The sequence below is a fragment of the Tupaia chinensis genome, unplaced genomic scaffold, assembly GCF_000334495.1.
Source record: "Tupaia chinensis unplaced genomic scaffold, TupChi_1.0 Scaffold000340_1, whole genome shotgun sequence".
In the NCBI taxonomy this organism is placed as follows: domain Eukaryota; kingdom Metazoa; phylum Chordata; class Mammalia; order Scandentia; family Tupaiidae; genus Tupaia; species Tupaia belangeri.
Window position 1 is genome coordinate 994608 of NW_006159834.1, and position 15581 is coordinate 1010188.

General features: G+C 38.8%; 1 protein-coding gene across 6 annotated transcripts; it reads left to right on the forward strand.

Moving 5' to 3' along the window:
* The first annotated feature begins 310 nt into the window (after positions 1-310).
* On the forward strand, positions 311-13904 carry TRMT10A (tRNA methyltransferase 10A). 6 transcript variants are annotated; one of them, XM_006152161.3, is made up of 8 exons: positions 311-700; positions 5203-5399; positions 6507-6669; positions 7871-7942; positions 8610-8684; positions 9850-9999; positions 12275-12380; positions 13485-13904. In XM_006152161.3, the coding sequence occupies exons 2-8, from the start codon at positions 5215-5217 to the stop codon at positions 13751-13753; spliced, it is 1020 nt and encodes a 339-aa protein (XP_006152223.1). In that variant the 5' UTR covers positions 311-700; positions 5203-5214; the 3' UTR covers positions 13754-13904. The 6 variants fall into 6 exon arrangements, with proteins under 6 accessions (XP_006152223.1, XP_006152228.1, XP_006152225.1 ...); XM_006152166.3 differs by lacking the exon at positions 311-700 and adding an exon at positions 707-935; XM_006152163.3 differs by lacking the exon at positions 311-700 and adding an exon at positions 937-964.
* The last annotated feature ends 1677 nt before the right edge of the window (positions 13905-15581 follow it).

Below are 15581 nucleotides of genomic sequence, written 5' to 3' on the forward strand. Positions count from 1 at the left end.
ATATAGCAAAAAGATGATATAAGACCAAGTATGGTAAACAATGAAATGCCACCTGACGTTTTGCAAGATAGCACAGGAAAAACAGCTCAAGGAATGAATGAGGAATAAAGCTTATGCTGTTTCACTTAAGTCATAAAATGAGTTTATAAATCCTTAACTCACATTTTACTGTGAATTTGATTCACTTTTTAAATCTTCTACCTGTTACGTAACGTCTGACGATACTGGTAACCTTTTTCTTTATACATTAGAAATAATTTAGGTAACAGATGCTTCACCTACACCGGAGAACCTTTACAGATGCTTTACCTTCAACACCCGAGAACCTTTCGTCTGTTCCGCATTTTTAAGAGCTCTCAATCCCTCCTCTCCCGCACTTATATGTGAGTGATTACAGGCTCATAGGTACACAATTACTTCTTGAAGGGAAAAAAACAAGTATCATTGTAACTACCTCCTACTTCCAAAACCCTAATTCCAGACCCCGCCCCATAGAAACGCCTCCTCTTTCTCCCACTGCGGATCCGGCGTCGGCGCACCCCGATGACGTAAGGCGTAACCACTGTAGCCTCGCCCGTGGAACTCCCGCCCCTGACTCTGGGAGTTGAAGTTTCAGGAGGAAGACCCGTAGCAGTACCGAGACCGTCCATACGGGCGTTCTGAGCGAGCTCTCGCGTTCCCCATCAGCTCCTCAGCTCGGGTAAGTCTCCTGGTACGGAAACTGGCCTCCGCCTGCCCCTGGGGAACCTATGGGCGCCAAAGCAGTGTATGCCAGGCCGCCCCCGACCGGCAGCACGGGCTTCCGGGACAAATGGCGTAGGGCTCCGGAAGTGACTGCAGCGTTCCCGTTTCCGGAGGAAATGGCGTCGCGGAGGCCCGCCCCCAGCGCGTAGCGGCTCCTGATTCGCCGACTGTGGTGTGGTCCCGCCCCTGCAGTGCGTAAGCTGGCGGGTGACTTGGAAGGGTGTGTGGCCTGGGCTCTGCATTCCCCAGTGGGGCGCCCTCCGTTGGCTTTTGTTTCTGGGGGTCGGGATCCAGTCTCTACTCTGTGGAGTGTGAGTTCGCCCAGGATGAAGGGAGAGCGGAATGTGACCCGGAAGGGGCGGGAAAGGAGTGAATGATTCTGCACTTCGTGGCCACCTGCCGTTAGCGGGTTGCTTTACCTGCTTACGTCTGCATTACCTCGTTCGTCCGAGGGCTGCTGTGGCTGGGCCCAAGGAAACGCGGCGAGCCCGACTGCGCGGGTGCCGTTTGCCTCCAGCTGAAGAGCTGAGGACGACTTTAAGAAGATCGAGGCGTACTTGATTTCACTGAAATACTTTTAAGTCTTTAAAAATCAGGAATTTTCTTAGAGATATAAAGAAGATCGCAACCCATTGCTTTCTCATCTAAAACAGTAACAAGCCGCCCCTTCCCCGCCCCACTCGGGTCTCCTCTTCATCCCAACCCTCAGCCCTCGGATTTGACAGCCAAACAAAGAACTTTCGGTACCACACATTTAACTAGCACTATTCTTTGGCTCTCACTGTCAGGTCGTTCATTCCATTCTGCAGTTATTCCAACATTCATTTGGATTTTTCTGGGAGGGAGGCTCTGTCATAAGTTAACAAGAAATGGAAATACAAGGAAGATTGAGATACTTATTATCATTCATCACATTCACAGCAAATTGCCCTAGTCATCTTTATCCAGTCCTTAGTTTTTATAAGCCCACTGTGGCCTGTATCTGAATGAATATCTCCAATTTTTAATTTTATACCTAGTTAAAATTCCACACACATATTTAATTACAATAAAATATCATTCTTTAATAATTTTTGGATTTGGTTGAATGAATGAAACGTACTGTGTGGGGCCGGCAGGTGTCATGGTAGTTAAGGGTGCTGGACTACCACATGGCTGACCACAGTTTGAGTCCTGGACTTGGCGGCTTGCTTTCTCACTTTTCTTCCCTCTCTCTCGCTCTCTCACTCTGTCCCTCTCTGGTCAAATTAAAATAAGTTAATAATAAAATAATTCTTAAAAAAAAAAAGGAAACATACTGTTAGTGTCTCTGCATGTGAGGAACACAAAACTCATCATAGAAGAGTTTATAAATTGTGGCCTGTAAGAAAGCAAGTATTCCTAGTAAAATGCCATATTCTGCTTAACAGAATTTGAACAAACCAATACATAGTGAAGTTCTTACTGTATAGCACAGACAGTGGATGCTGGTAGGTATCTTTGTATATGTACTGTAAACAATGATTTATGATACCAAGCTAGCATCATTTTTGTCGCACTTATTCATGTCTCATTGTATCCAGCTTATTTGGAACTTAAAAAATTTTTCTTAGTACAGTCCATTTTCCTAATTGAGGATAGCAAAAAAAAAAAAAAAAAAAGTGATGAGGCTGACTAGCTTGTGACCTTGCGTTTGATAGGCTGTTTAAAAAGATTACTATACTGTGATAGGCCTCATTAAATTTAATTTGAGACTTAGGAAAGGCAAATGCTCCCCCTGGTGTACATAAGCTATAAAGTATATTTTACTTAGCTTTTTAAATTTTCATATTACATAACTAATAACACTCAAACTAAATAAAACACTTACCCAAAATGATGCCATTGATAAACAGAAATGTGCTCTTTTGGAATATTGTTTCATGAAGAGAGTAGTTTGTTTCTTGTAAATTTTATTTATGTTTAAGTTTGCATGTTTAATTTAGTGGGACTTAGGTTTTCTCTACTCTATAATATTTGGATACGTGCATTGCTGAATTTTATTTAATGCACTGTGTATGGAAAGAAAGTAAATTAAAAGTGATCCCAGGGATCACAGTATTTTAAAATATTCTTTCTTCTAATCTTCCTGAGTTTCCCCTGCCTCCAGTTTCTTAGGTCGAATACTTACCTTATTGTCTAGGTTAAAAAGAGAAAACTTGAAGAATATGTTAAGTCTTACATTCACTTCCAATGACCTTTTTGCCTAAATCTCTCTCATTTTGTTATCCAAGTTTGACTGCTCCTTAATATTATTTTTTGGTTCTGTTTCTCTGTCTATATTTTCAGTCAGATTGTAAGGGTGTTTTCTAATCAATTACCTCTTGGACTTCAGGTAATCTGGAATTTGTCTCAGCTATTAAATTTTTTTAAAGAATTGTTTTATTTTATTTATTACTGTTTTTTAATTTGACCAGAGAGAGACCAAGACAGAGAGAGAAAGTGAGAAAGCAAGCTGCCAGGTCCGGGACTAGAACCAGAGTTGGCCACATGGGAGGCCGGCACTTTAACCGCCATGCCACCTGCCACCCTGCTTTGAAATTTTTATGTCTTCATTTCCTGGTTTTCAGATTGGCTCTTTTTCATGGATTCTTGTTTTATTTTTGGGGAAAGAATTATTTTATTTACCTTTATTAATTAATTAATTTAGAGGGACAGAGAGAGAAAGAAAGCAAGAAAACAAGCTGCCAGGTCCAGGACTCGAACTGTGGTTGACCATGTGGGAATACAGTGCCCTTAATCACCACGCCACCTGCTAGCTCTAGATTCTTGTTTTCTTATTTTTTTTGTTTTTGCTTTTGTTTGTTTGTTTTTAATTTTTACCAGAGGTAATGTGCACTGGTTGGAGAATGAGAAAGAGGAGAGACAGGGAAAGTAAGAAAGCACTCCCCATGGGAACAGTCATGTTGCAATCCCTTCCTTCTGTTTCTTTGTCCTTTCAGGACTCTGGGCACTCACACATATGTGCCCAGTGTGTGTCTCAAGCTGCCAAGTCCAGGTCTTGAACTGCGCAGTCTGCCATGTGGGATCTATCCATTTTAACCACCACACCACAGGCTGGCCTCTTTTTCTTGTTTGTTGTTGTTTTCAAAACATGTCTAATGTCTTTCAACATATTTTTTAAACGACTAATTTTATTTATTATTAACTTTGCAATAGGGCTTGTGCACTTACCAGAGAGAGAGAAAGTGAGAAAGCAAGCGGCAAGGTCTGGGACTCAGACTGTAGTAAGCCATGTAGGAGTCCAGCGCCTTAAACACCACGCCACCTGCTGCCCCTGTTTTGCTTGTTTCAAATGCCTGCTGTTGTGTCACAATTTCCTGTTCTGTCTTTCTGTTTCTTACTCCTTAATGATCTCTCTGAAATATTCCAGACTTAATTTAAAGTTATTTTCTGATTACACTAATCCAATTTGTATAGAATGAATTTATTTCCTTATTGATTTTGTTGTTTTTAAAAATCATTTCTGTCTTTTTATAACTCTACTTTGCAGATGCGTCTCGAGTGAAATGATCACCTCCCTTCTGCTAAGCACCTCTGTCTATCTCCTGCTGGTTTTGTGGTTGCTCCCACCCTTGACCTGCTCTTTACACAGTAGGTCTTATATGGGTGGTTCAGATTCTGATCAAGTAGTGGTTATTACAGCTACTACTCTTACCACTTTTTCTCTTACCACTAAATAATTTTGAAAACATGATCTTTACATCTGCTTGGTATTCCTGGCCTATGTTATAGATGAACGATGATTGTTTTAGTCTCCTTTTGCTGACATTCAAGTAGTTTCTAACATTTCACTGTTGAATAATAACAGTGTATGTACACTCGTGGATATTTTTATGTGCATTTCTGACTCAGAGATATTTATCCTAAGGAAATAAATGACTGGGTCAGAAATATCATTATTTTAAAGCTCTTGAAATATGTAGCTTGTCTTGCTTTCTGAAAAAAATTATATCATGACCACTAGTAGTATATGAAAACACCCCTAGTGTGCTCTTGCCAGACAGAGAGGGAGGAAAGATGAGAAATTGCTTTCCGAGTGAGATGGCCACACTGCAGTACCTTCCTCCATTCTCCCCTCAGGATTTTGGGCATGCACACACACGTACTTGGCATGTTTTTTAAGCTCTTGGGTCTGGGATTCAAACTGTGGAGTCAGCCATATGAGATCTAGCGTCTTAACCACCATGCCACCTGCTGGCGTGAAAACACCCCATTTCTTCATATTTCTGCAATATTGCTAGTGAATGATATTTAATTTATATTAATTGGTATTTGCCCAAGTTGACATTTAATTGCCTAAATATGTTACTGGTATGATTTAACTTTAACTACATCTATTGGTTATTTATGTTTTTGTTCAGTTTAACTTTTTTTACATTTTTTTGTGTTTTCCTAAATTACTTGCTCATGTCAAAAGTTTACTGTTCAATTTTTCAGAGATACCAAATAATGTCATCTGAAACATTGCCAGTATTTATTGATACTTCTAATGGTGAAAGAAAGCAAGATGTAAGTGAAGATCCAGAGGAAAGCGAGAAGCCAAGATTAGGTGAAGGGTCTGAGGCAGTCTCTAAACGACAAATGAAGAAGCTTATGAGACAGAAACAATGGGAAGAACAACGAGAACTCCGCAAGTATGGGCCTCAAAATGTGTCTGTTGTGTCTGTTCACGAATGCAGACCGCTGGATCTCACACAGCCCTGTGGCACGTGAAAAGTGATTGGGTTCATTAAAATGGGGGCTGCGGGCCCAGCAATGGTCACACAGTGGCATGGCATGCTCTGTAATGCCGGAACCACATGGTGATCAGGGTTTACATCCTGGGTATACCACAAACACACCAGCTGCACACATGCTGTCATGATCCTGGCTGGCTGGGAGGTAGTGGGGGGATCACGTGTGACAAGCCCCTGCCCTATGTGTGTCTCTCTTTCTTTCTCTCCCTCTTTCTTTCTATCTCATGAAAGAAAGAAACTAAAAAATGGTGGTTATGTGTTTTCTTAGCTAACACCATCAATTGGCTGTTAAAACTGTATGCGCTTTGAGTTAATTCATTTTTTTTTAGCAGTATTGACATACTTGCATTTAGTAGTTTTTCTTATTCAGTAACAGCACAATTTCTGAAACAACTGACTTAGATAAGGGATATAATTAGTAACCATGCCCTACATATGGGATAAAAATAACCAATGCAGAAAGATCAAGTTTTAGCCTCACATTGATCTTGCTAGACGAAACCTTGCAGGTTTTAGTAGAACAGTTAGGCTGAAGCTGCTGTATAATGACAACATGTACTGAGAGAAAATAAACTATAATTGATGTAGATTAGAGAAAAACTGAATTTTTTTCATGAAAAATTTTATTTTTGCTTTTTTTCTGTATTATATAAATGTTGCTTGAAAATCATGTAGGGAATGTGATAAAAGTAAAATTTATCATAACTCAAATTCTCTGTAAGACTTTCTTTGGGTTAGTGTGGTACCAATAATAAATGAAACAATTGAGATGATAAAGTTATAATATAAAAAACTTTAGAGTGCTTTTGCCATCTTGTTTCCTTCCTATCCAAAGTTTTTTAGATGAAATTCCTAATACTTAACCATTTTTGATCCACAAAAGTTGCAGTTTCATATGGTCCATTCTAACGCTTTAAAAAAAGTAATTGGTTCCTTGTTTATTTAGAAGAATCTGGTGAATATCTGAATTTGCAAATAAAAAATATTTTAATTAACTAATTTTAGACAAAAACGGAAGGAAAAGCGCAAGAGAAAGAAATTAGAGCGACAGTGTCAACTGGAGCCAAACTCTGATGGAAATGACAGAAAACGTATTCGAAGACATGTTGTTCCCAGCACACTCCGCCTAATCATCGACTGTAGTTTTGATGACTTGATGGTATTAAAGGTATCATGAATCATTGTCAGAAAAATCCTGTAGGTGAAGTAGGCTAAATCATTCTTGTTTCCTGTGATCAACATTTAGATTAAAATGTGTCTTAAGTCTAAGTTTTTTTTTTTTTTTTGAGAGGTTTTCGCTATAGGGCGCATGTGCTCGCCAGACAGACAGAGACAGAGAGACAAAAAGCAAGAAATCACCCCCCAGGGGGGATGGTCACGCCACAATCCCTTCTCCATTCTCCTCTCGGGATCTTGGGCACGCACGCACACGCGCCCGGCGTGAGTTTTAAGCCACCAGGTCTGGGACGCAAACTGCGGTCGACTACATGGGAGTCCAGCGACATAGCCATTACGCTAACTGCTGGTTCCCAAGTCTAAGTTTTCAAAATTTCTACCTCCTAAATCAAATTAGATAACAAATTAGTTTAAGTTACTTTTATGTATATGTATATGTATGTATGTATATGTGTGTGTATATGTGTCACACACACACACACACACACATATATAAACAAGGGACAGAGAAATACACACTCCATAATTAGATGACAAAATTCAGTAACTGCATATTAATGACAAAGACACACAGAGTTTTAGCAATGCCATGGGTAAGGCATTAAAATAGTGATAATATGGCTCAAAGGGAATTTTGTCATTGGTGTCTCAAGGAGAGTCAATGTTTTCATAAACTAGCTTTTTAAATAGATATAGAATATGAATAATGAGTCACTTATAGAATATTAACTTTACTTACAGTAATTTTATTAGTATATAAAGAAGTCAAATAAGGGTCCAGCAGATGGTGTAGTTACATCACTAGACTCCCAAGTAGCTGACCATGATTCAAATCCTGGACCCAGTGGATTCAAAATCATGCTGGGTGTGTGTGTGTATGGAGGAGAATGGAGAAGGGATTGTGGCGTGGTCCTCTCCCCCATCCCGGGGGTGATTTCTCATTTCCCCTCTCATTGTGTCTGTCCTAACCCCCCCTCCACACACACACACACAAAGCACATACACCCTAAGGCAGAAATAACTCTTTAAAAAAAAACGAAGCCAAATGAAAATATTTAGAACGGTTTTGTATTTAAGAAGAAAATTGTACTTATGTAGTCATCTCTTCTGCTTATGTTATTATTCCGTTAAGATTATGACATGGTCATAGGTGATTTTGATAAGTCTGCTCTAAAAACTGCACTGTTCCGTAGGACATTAAAAAACTTCATAAGCAGATTCAACGCTGTTACGCAGAAAACAGACGAGCACTGCACCCTGTGCAGGTAGGCGGAAGGATTTAAAACTGACTGGTTTCCCGTCATATTCCATGGCAAAAGATGTTGATAGTTTCATTTGTCTTTGCAAGTCTTACAGTCTTAATCTTATTAACGCCTATTTGAAAAATGTTTTCTTTTTCTACAGAAATTCATTATTTTAAACATCTTTTCACTTGTCGTTCTAAGACCCACTCTTTGTAGTCAGCGTCAGTCTTACACACACTGTCCTGTTCACTGCTTTTTACTTGGATGGCTTCACTTTAGGACATATTCATACTTTCGTACCAGTTTCTCAGCTCTCAGTCTTTTCCAGTGCTGGGAGTTGGGTGGGGAGGAGGTGGCCACCCCTGCCTGATGTGAGCTGTGGTACTTGTTGTCCTACTTGATTGATAGTATTTAGTTTCCTTTTGAGCCACTAATAATTTCACAAGGTAGTTCTTAGGTCAGGTTGAGAGAGTGATTTATGAGAGTAGATGGATGCGAAGAATAGGGTCTTTCCATCTACTGACCAGTGTTTGAAATGTGCCATTTCTAACATACATTTATTGTGTGCTCAAAGCATGTCACAAATTAAGTTTTGATCAGTAAGTGTATTGTGTGCTTCATGATGATCAGATGAGCTTATGAGGGAAATAAAATATTTCTCTCTCTGTACCTACCAATCTTTTGCCAGTTTTACTTGACAAGCCATGGAGGCCAGCTGAAAAAAAATATGGATGAAAATGACAAAGGATGGATCAACTGGAAGGTAATGAAAACAGATCAGCACTCACACAGTTCCAAGTATTTTTATGTTTCTAAAGATGTACATTTTTTATCTAAATTCTGTATGATGCTGCTAAATACAGTAATCTCCAAACCCTGTGTGTCACTGAACATAGCCTAAGGTGACAAATGGGAGATACTAGAGAAGAGAGTGGGATGTCTATTGGCTTGTACTTGCTCTCATTAACTCTTACCTGCTATTTTATTGCTAACTTTAAAAACCCTTTTTAAAAGAATTATTTATTTAATTAAATATTACTAATATTATTTTTAAAGGATTATTTTATTTAACTTTATTTACTTATTTATTTTTAAATTTGACCAGAGAGGGACAGAGTGAGAATGAGCGGGAAAGTGAGAAAGCAAGCTGCCAGATCTGGAATTCAAACCACGATCAGCCAGGTGGGAGTCCAGCGGCCTTAACCACCACACCATCTGCTGGCCCCTATTATTATTAATTTAATTGACTGTAAGGCACATACACTCATCAGAGAGAGAAAGAGAGGGTAAGTGAGAAAGCAAGCTGCAGGTCCAGGACTCAAATTGTGGTCAGCCATGTGGGAGTCCAGGGCCCCAACTATCACACCACCTAAGGGCCTTTAAGACATGATTTAAAAAAAAAAAAAAAATGTTTAAAGGTCTCCATATAATTTCTCCCTGCAAACTATACATTATCCGTAATACTGAATTCACTACAATTTGGAAATACGTTTTAAAAAAAGGGCAAAAAACCTTCAATAAATAAATAAAATGCATTTGTTTGTTGGAACAGAGATAAACTTGCAAAGGTAGGTTAGTTCCATGTTCAGTAAAGAGTTACTAAGTAAAGGAGTTTGGGTTTTATCCTACAGAAAAAGCTAGGATATTGAACACTGTTGTTTTTAGAGAATGAGCCTATCATTGTGTGGACGTAGACTAAAGGGGTCTGAGGCCAGAAAATTAAATTAGGAGGCTACTTAAATAATCAAGGTGCAAGGTGGTAAGGAATTAGTAATAAGTTGTAAGTAATAACATTACAACAATTTTCTTTCAAACTTTGTTTCAGATGTTTTTAACTAGGTTTGTTTTAAGAAAAGAACATGATCATTTTTAGCCAGCTTTCACAAAATCTTATTAAACAGTAACATCTTTCCCTTTATGTCTTAAAGGACATCTATATCAAACCAGAACACTACAGTGAACTCATGAAAAAAGAAGACCTGATTTATCTGACATCAGATTCACCTAATGTACTGAAGGAATTAGATGAATCAAAGGCTTATGTAATTGGAGGATTAGTAGATCACAACCATCATAAGGTACTATTAAGAATTTGTTTCTGGTTTCGTTTGTACCTAAAATCAGAATGTCAGAGTTTCCCAATAGAAAAATAACAGTGATAGCTGCCGTTGAGTGCCTGACGGATTTCCACCTTGCGAGTTAAGCAAGGATTTCGTATATACCAGTTTGCTTAATCCTCACTACACACCAGTAAGGTCAGCACTGTTATTATCTACATTTTACAGGACTTAGGAAATGTTCAGACGAGGCACAGAGAAGTTAAGCCTAAAGTTGATGGTAGTCAGTGGCAAAGAAGGTATCTTTGACCAGGCAAACTGCTCCAGTGCCCACCTGCTGGGCGCCATGCTGTGTGAGAGCCATGGCTGCTACTGGGTGGCTGGGCCTCAACGGTTTATACCAGCTGTGGTGTTACTTTCACAAGATGTTATTCTCTCATATTTGTACTTTTCTCTCTTCTCGTAGGGCCCCATCCTCTTGCTCAGATGCAGAATTACAGAAGTGCACTTTCTAAAGAAAACATGTTTCGCACTTTTCTAGTTACTTTACAAATGCTAAATTCAACCTAGCTAAGGAAAAAGCAAGTTTACCAAGTACCTGAGGAAACGCGTTGTCAACAGAGTAACACACACATCTTCCTCGCTGGTGTCAAGCGGCCTCCAGTGGCAGAGCTGCCTACACTGCTGTGGGTAGATGGCCCCAGCTGCCTGTCCAGCAGGAAGCCACGGGACCCCTGAGCACGTCACACATGCACGGTGTAACTAGGGAACTAGGTTTTTAAGGGTTGTAATTTAAATGTAAGTGGTCAGACGTGGCTACCAAGCAATTGAACAGTGCACCTCTAGAGCATCAGAGCAAATTATCAGAATGATCTTTTAGCCTTTTTACTTTTCCCTTAGTGGAAAAATTCTATTTTTTTTATAGAACCATATTTTCTTCTCATGTTGTATGTTTTTCCTTAACTAAAACAATTTTCAAAAGCACCACTCCAATCCATTTTTTATTATTTATTCCCAAATATGTAAACTAAGAATAGGTAAGAAATTTAGTTCTTCTGTACTCTGTTTTGTGTTTTTGTCTTTGTTTTTGCTCTAGGGTACATATGCTTGTTGGAGACAGAGACAAGGAGAAAGAAAGAGGGAAATTGAGAAATCAACCCTCAGAGTATTAGCCTGAAGTCCCTTCTCCATCCTCCTCCCAGGATTTTGGACATACACACACACACACACACACACACACACACACATGCACGCACATCCCTGGTGTGATTTCTCAAGCTGCCAGGTTTGGGACTCGAACTGCAAAGTCAGCTAGGTAGATCCAGCTGCTTTAACTTTCATGCCACCTGCCGGCCCCTCTACTGTACTCTGTTTTTTTGGCCATTTTAGTCCTGGCTAAACATAGGCTTCAAGAAGTTTTATTTTGAGAGGAAATTAATTTCATATTCAACATTTTTTAATTGACAAAAAGGGAAAATTAAATTTATAATAGTTTTTTTTTATTTTTTTAAGTCAGGTTTCGTTTAAATTGCCTTTGTCACTGTAGCTCTTAGTGTTCTATAATTGAAACTTAGCTTTCCTTATGTTTTTTATATTCTCAGAAATAGTGATAGTGCTTCTCTAAGAAGTCAGTCTGAGTATTTTAAACTGAGAGGAAGGTGATGTGGAGTGGTGACAAGCTATTTGAATCAACAGGCAAGTGAGTCAGGTTCTTCTTAAGGTTCTGCCATTAAGGAGCTTTGTAACTGGGCAGGACACGCAGTACATTTGGCTTCCTCATTGTAAATTGTGGAGGTTAAAACGATGCCCTGAACCTTCTGACCACACTTAATGCCAAGAACATGTTTTCACATTAGCAGTTACACACTTCTCAACTCTCTTCAGAAATAACTGTCTGAACTAATGTCATTTTTAAAAACAAGTTCGTGTGTGTGTGTGTTTAATTTGCTATAGGGGCATGTGCACTTGCCAAAGAGAGACAGACAGAGGGAGAAAGTGAGAAATCACCCACGGAGGGGACAGGCATACCACAATCCCTTCTCCTCCATTCTTCTCTCAGGATTTTAGACATGCACACGCACACGCACACACACACACACACACACGTGGCATGTTTTCCATGCCACTTTATAGCCAAGACTCAAGCCATGCAGTCAGCCATGTGGGATTCAGCTGACCCAATCACCATGCTCCTGGCTGGCCCACTAATGTCTTTTTTTTTTAACAATTGTTTTTACCATTACAGACTTTAAAATAATTTACTACTGTAGTCCAAGTCATAGTGTCTCTGTTTTAGGGACTCACACATAAGCAAGCGTCAGATCATGGAATTGATCATGCACAGCTCCCCCTTGGAAACTTCGTGAAGATGAACAGTCGCAAAGTTTTGGCAGTTAATCATGGTAAGTTCTAAAGGGGTGAAATAGAAGGTATGCCTGAGTGAGCACTGTAAAAAAATAATTCTACATTTTAAGATTGGGACGAGTAGAAAATACTACAATTTGCTGGGTACAACTTTAAAAAGTAATCATTATAGTCTGTTTAAATAATAGAAATAATGCAAAGATTACAAATATGCAAACGTAGAAAGAAAAGCTATAATCTCTGTAATCTCACTATGCAGAGACACTTGTGTTAACTTTTTGGTATGTTTTCTTCCAGTTCTTCAATTGGATTTTTATTCTTTTATGTAGGATCTGAAATTTGGGCTAGCTACCCCCAGTTTATCATTTATTTTTTCATGTTATTGAATGATAATGGCTATGTAATTGTCTGTCATCTGAATATCCAATAGTTTAAGTATTTTCCTATTGTTGAATTGCTTATCATTTATTTATTTATTTACTCTCATAAACAACATTGTACTAAACAACCATGGACTAAGTCTGCTTGGAGTTTTGCTTTTTTAAAGATTTTTAAGGAGAGAGTTTTAATCAGTATATAATTATTACTTATTGAAGCCTTTTTATGTACTGAATATTTTCAATATAGCAGACCCTAGGGAGTTTTAGAAATGAAATTGAATTATTGATTCAAGGAGTGAACAACTTCTAAAAGCTGATATATAGTAGAAATTGCTTTTCTACAAAGTAATCCAAATTAGGTCCTTCAGCAATGTGTTGGAGGAAGAGTACTTTGGAGACAATTGCCATTCTTTCTCCTAATGTAGGGAAAAAAGGTAAGAAACTCCTCCATGAGTGGCTCTTATAGGACATGTAGAAGGAATGCAGGTGAATGCCAACCTTTTTTTCCTCTGGTTGTATGTCAGCACATAAACAATAAAGAACTGAAAGGGATAAAAAGAGAATAGGAAGGAAATTAAAAAGGTCCTCTGTTGTTTTGAATGAAGGATGCCCTGACAGCGAGTAGGAGACCGAAGAGGGCAGAACAGGGTAGTTATTAGGACAAAAGCGCACTCTTAACACAAAGGCGGCGTATTGTAAGATGGTGTCTACACAGTGCAGTGAAGGTGGCTAAGAAATGTACGGAGTTTGTCTTCATTACAGTGTTTGAGATTATTCTGGGATACCTGGAAACAAGAGACTGGCAAGAAGCATTTTTTACTATTTTACCCCAACGAAAAGGAGCTGTTCCCACAGACAAAGCCTGTGAAAATCCTTCCCATGACAAGCAGTCCGCCAGGCTTGAAGGTGGATCAGAAAGTGATTCTAGTGAGGAGGAATGTAGCAGAATTGAGCTGGATTTACCACCTGAGGAAGAAAAGCAGGATAAGGAAAATGGCACGGAACCTACAGTGGACACTGCACTGCACTAACGTTACCCGGTCTTCTAGCTTAAGGGAAAATTAGGAGAAAATGGGGTACTGCACAGAATATTCAAATTGGAAGAATTCTTTTTTTATTTTTGCAAATTTAAAAACTTTTTTCAGAGCTAAATGATAATAAAAAGCCTTTTAAATGCTGTAAGAAAGTAGTCTTGTTTTTTCTTTTCATAAGAGATTTCAGTGTGTATGTGCTTTTTAAAAATAGCTTTTAAGCCTCAAGAGTCTGTAGAGAACTTCAGTTTGTTAGTACACCTTCGTTCCGTTTCGCTTACTGGGTTACATTCTTTAGAGTGTGCCTCCTGACCTTTCCTTTTATTACTTTATGCTCATATCAGCGTCCTTCTGATCTGTTACTTACTCAAGGGAGCAGATGTTAATAAATATCCTGGAAGTCTGTCAGGATATTGCGTATGAGAGCTTGCCACTTGTAGCTCTTAAGTTCAATTTACTTACTTCGAAGAAATGTAGTAGTTTTAGGAAGACGTAGCAAACCAACTGGCTCAGTAATTCCTTCCTTTTGGACTGTGGGGCCCATAGCTACTGTATCTTTGATTTTTTTTCACAGTTCTGAGTTAATAACTGAAGAGACCCTCTTTCAGATATTTTCTTAATTCCTATTATGGTGATAAATTATTTCAATGACAACATTGATCTTTTTAGGCTAATTTATTTTCTAAAGCTGTTACTTTCATACTGGAATTTAAACTCTTAGCAGCTAGTCTTACCTTCCATATTTTTAAAAAGTTTTTTATTTTACTTCTTTATTCATTAATTTATTCCATGAGGGTAGATGTAAGGATATAGAGGATAGCGGTGGTAGGGATGGGGGCACAGATATTACAGGGATAGATACTTGAGCCTGGTGAAGAGCGTGTGCACTCAACCAAGGGCAGCCTCAGGATGTGAACCTGGGGCCTTCCTACTGGCCTTAGCACCACGGAGTATTATAGTACCACTGTGCCACTGTGGCTAACCAAGTATGTACATACATACTTTTTCTTATTTTTTAGGTTTTTGTCATAGAACACATGAGAAACAGAGACAAAGGGAAAGTGAGAAATCACATCACCCCCGGGGGAGATGACCTTGCCACAATCCTCTTTCATTTCTCCTTCTGGGATTTTTGGCATGCACGCACACATGCCCAGCATGATTTTCAAGCCACCAGATCCAGGACTTAAACCATGGTTGGCCATGTGGGAGTCCAGTACCAACCACTAGGCCGCCTGCTGGCCCTCATACGTCTTTTTCAAGTAAAATACTTGTTGGCTCTTAAGGTGAATATAGTTTGTATGTGCATCTGCCTCCTATCACAGTAATAATCAAATGAATATAAATGTATATTTCTGCAAATAATATGCATGTATGAAGCTATGCATGTAATTGTACTTACATCTTTCTCTACATCGTGTATGGTTCTCAGTTATATGATAACAGGGTGGGTTTGCCATATGTTGCTGTTATTTGTGTGAATGGTTATATTGAACACAGTAAGAGCACTCCAAAGTTCATTAAGAACTAATACCCATAACTGCACGTTCAGATGGGAACACAGGCAAGGAAGGATGGGGCAGAAGCAATTTTAAAGCAGTTATGTTTAAGGTAAAGGGATTGCTCTCTGTTCCAGCTAAAGTAAGATTTCAGGAACTTTCTCTGAGTTTGGGTAAAATAAATTTCTGTTCTTTTCTGTTTTCTTTTTAATATATCGTGTTAGAAAATATTTAACTTATAGTCTGTATAAGTTATATACTCACTTATATACACACTTTATTAGAAAGTTTATTGGATTTAGCATCAGTGGTCCCTTTTTGTTGCTTTA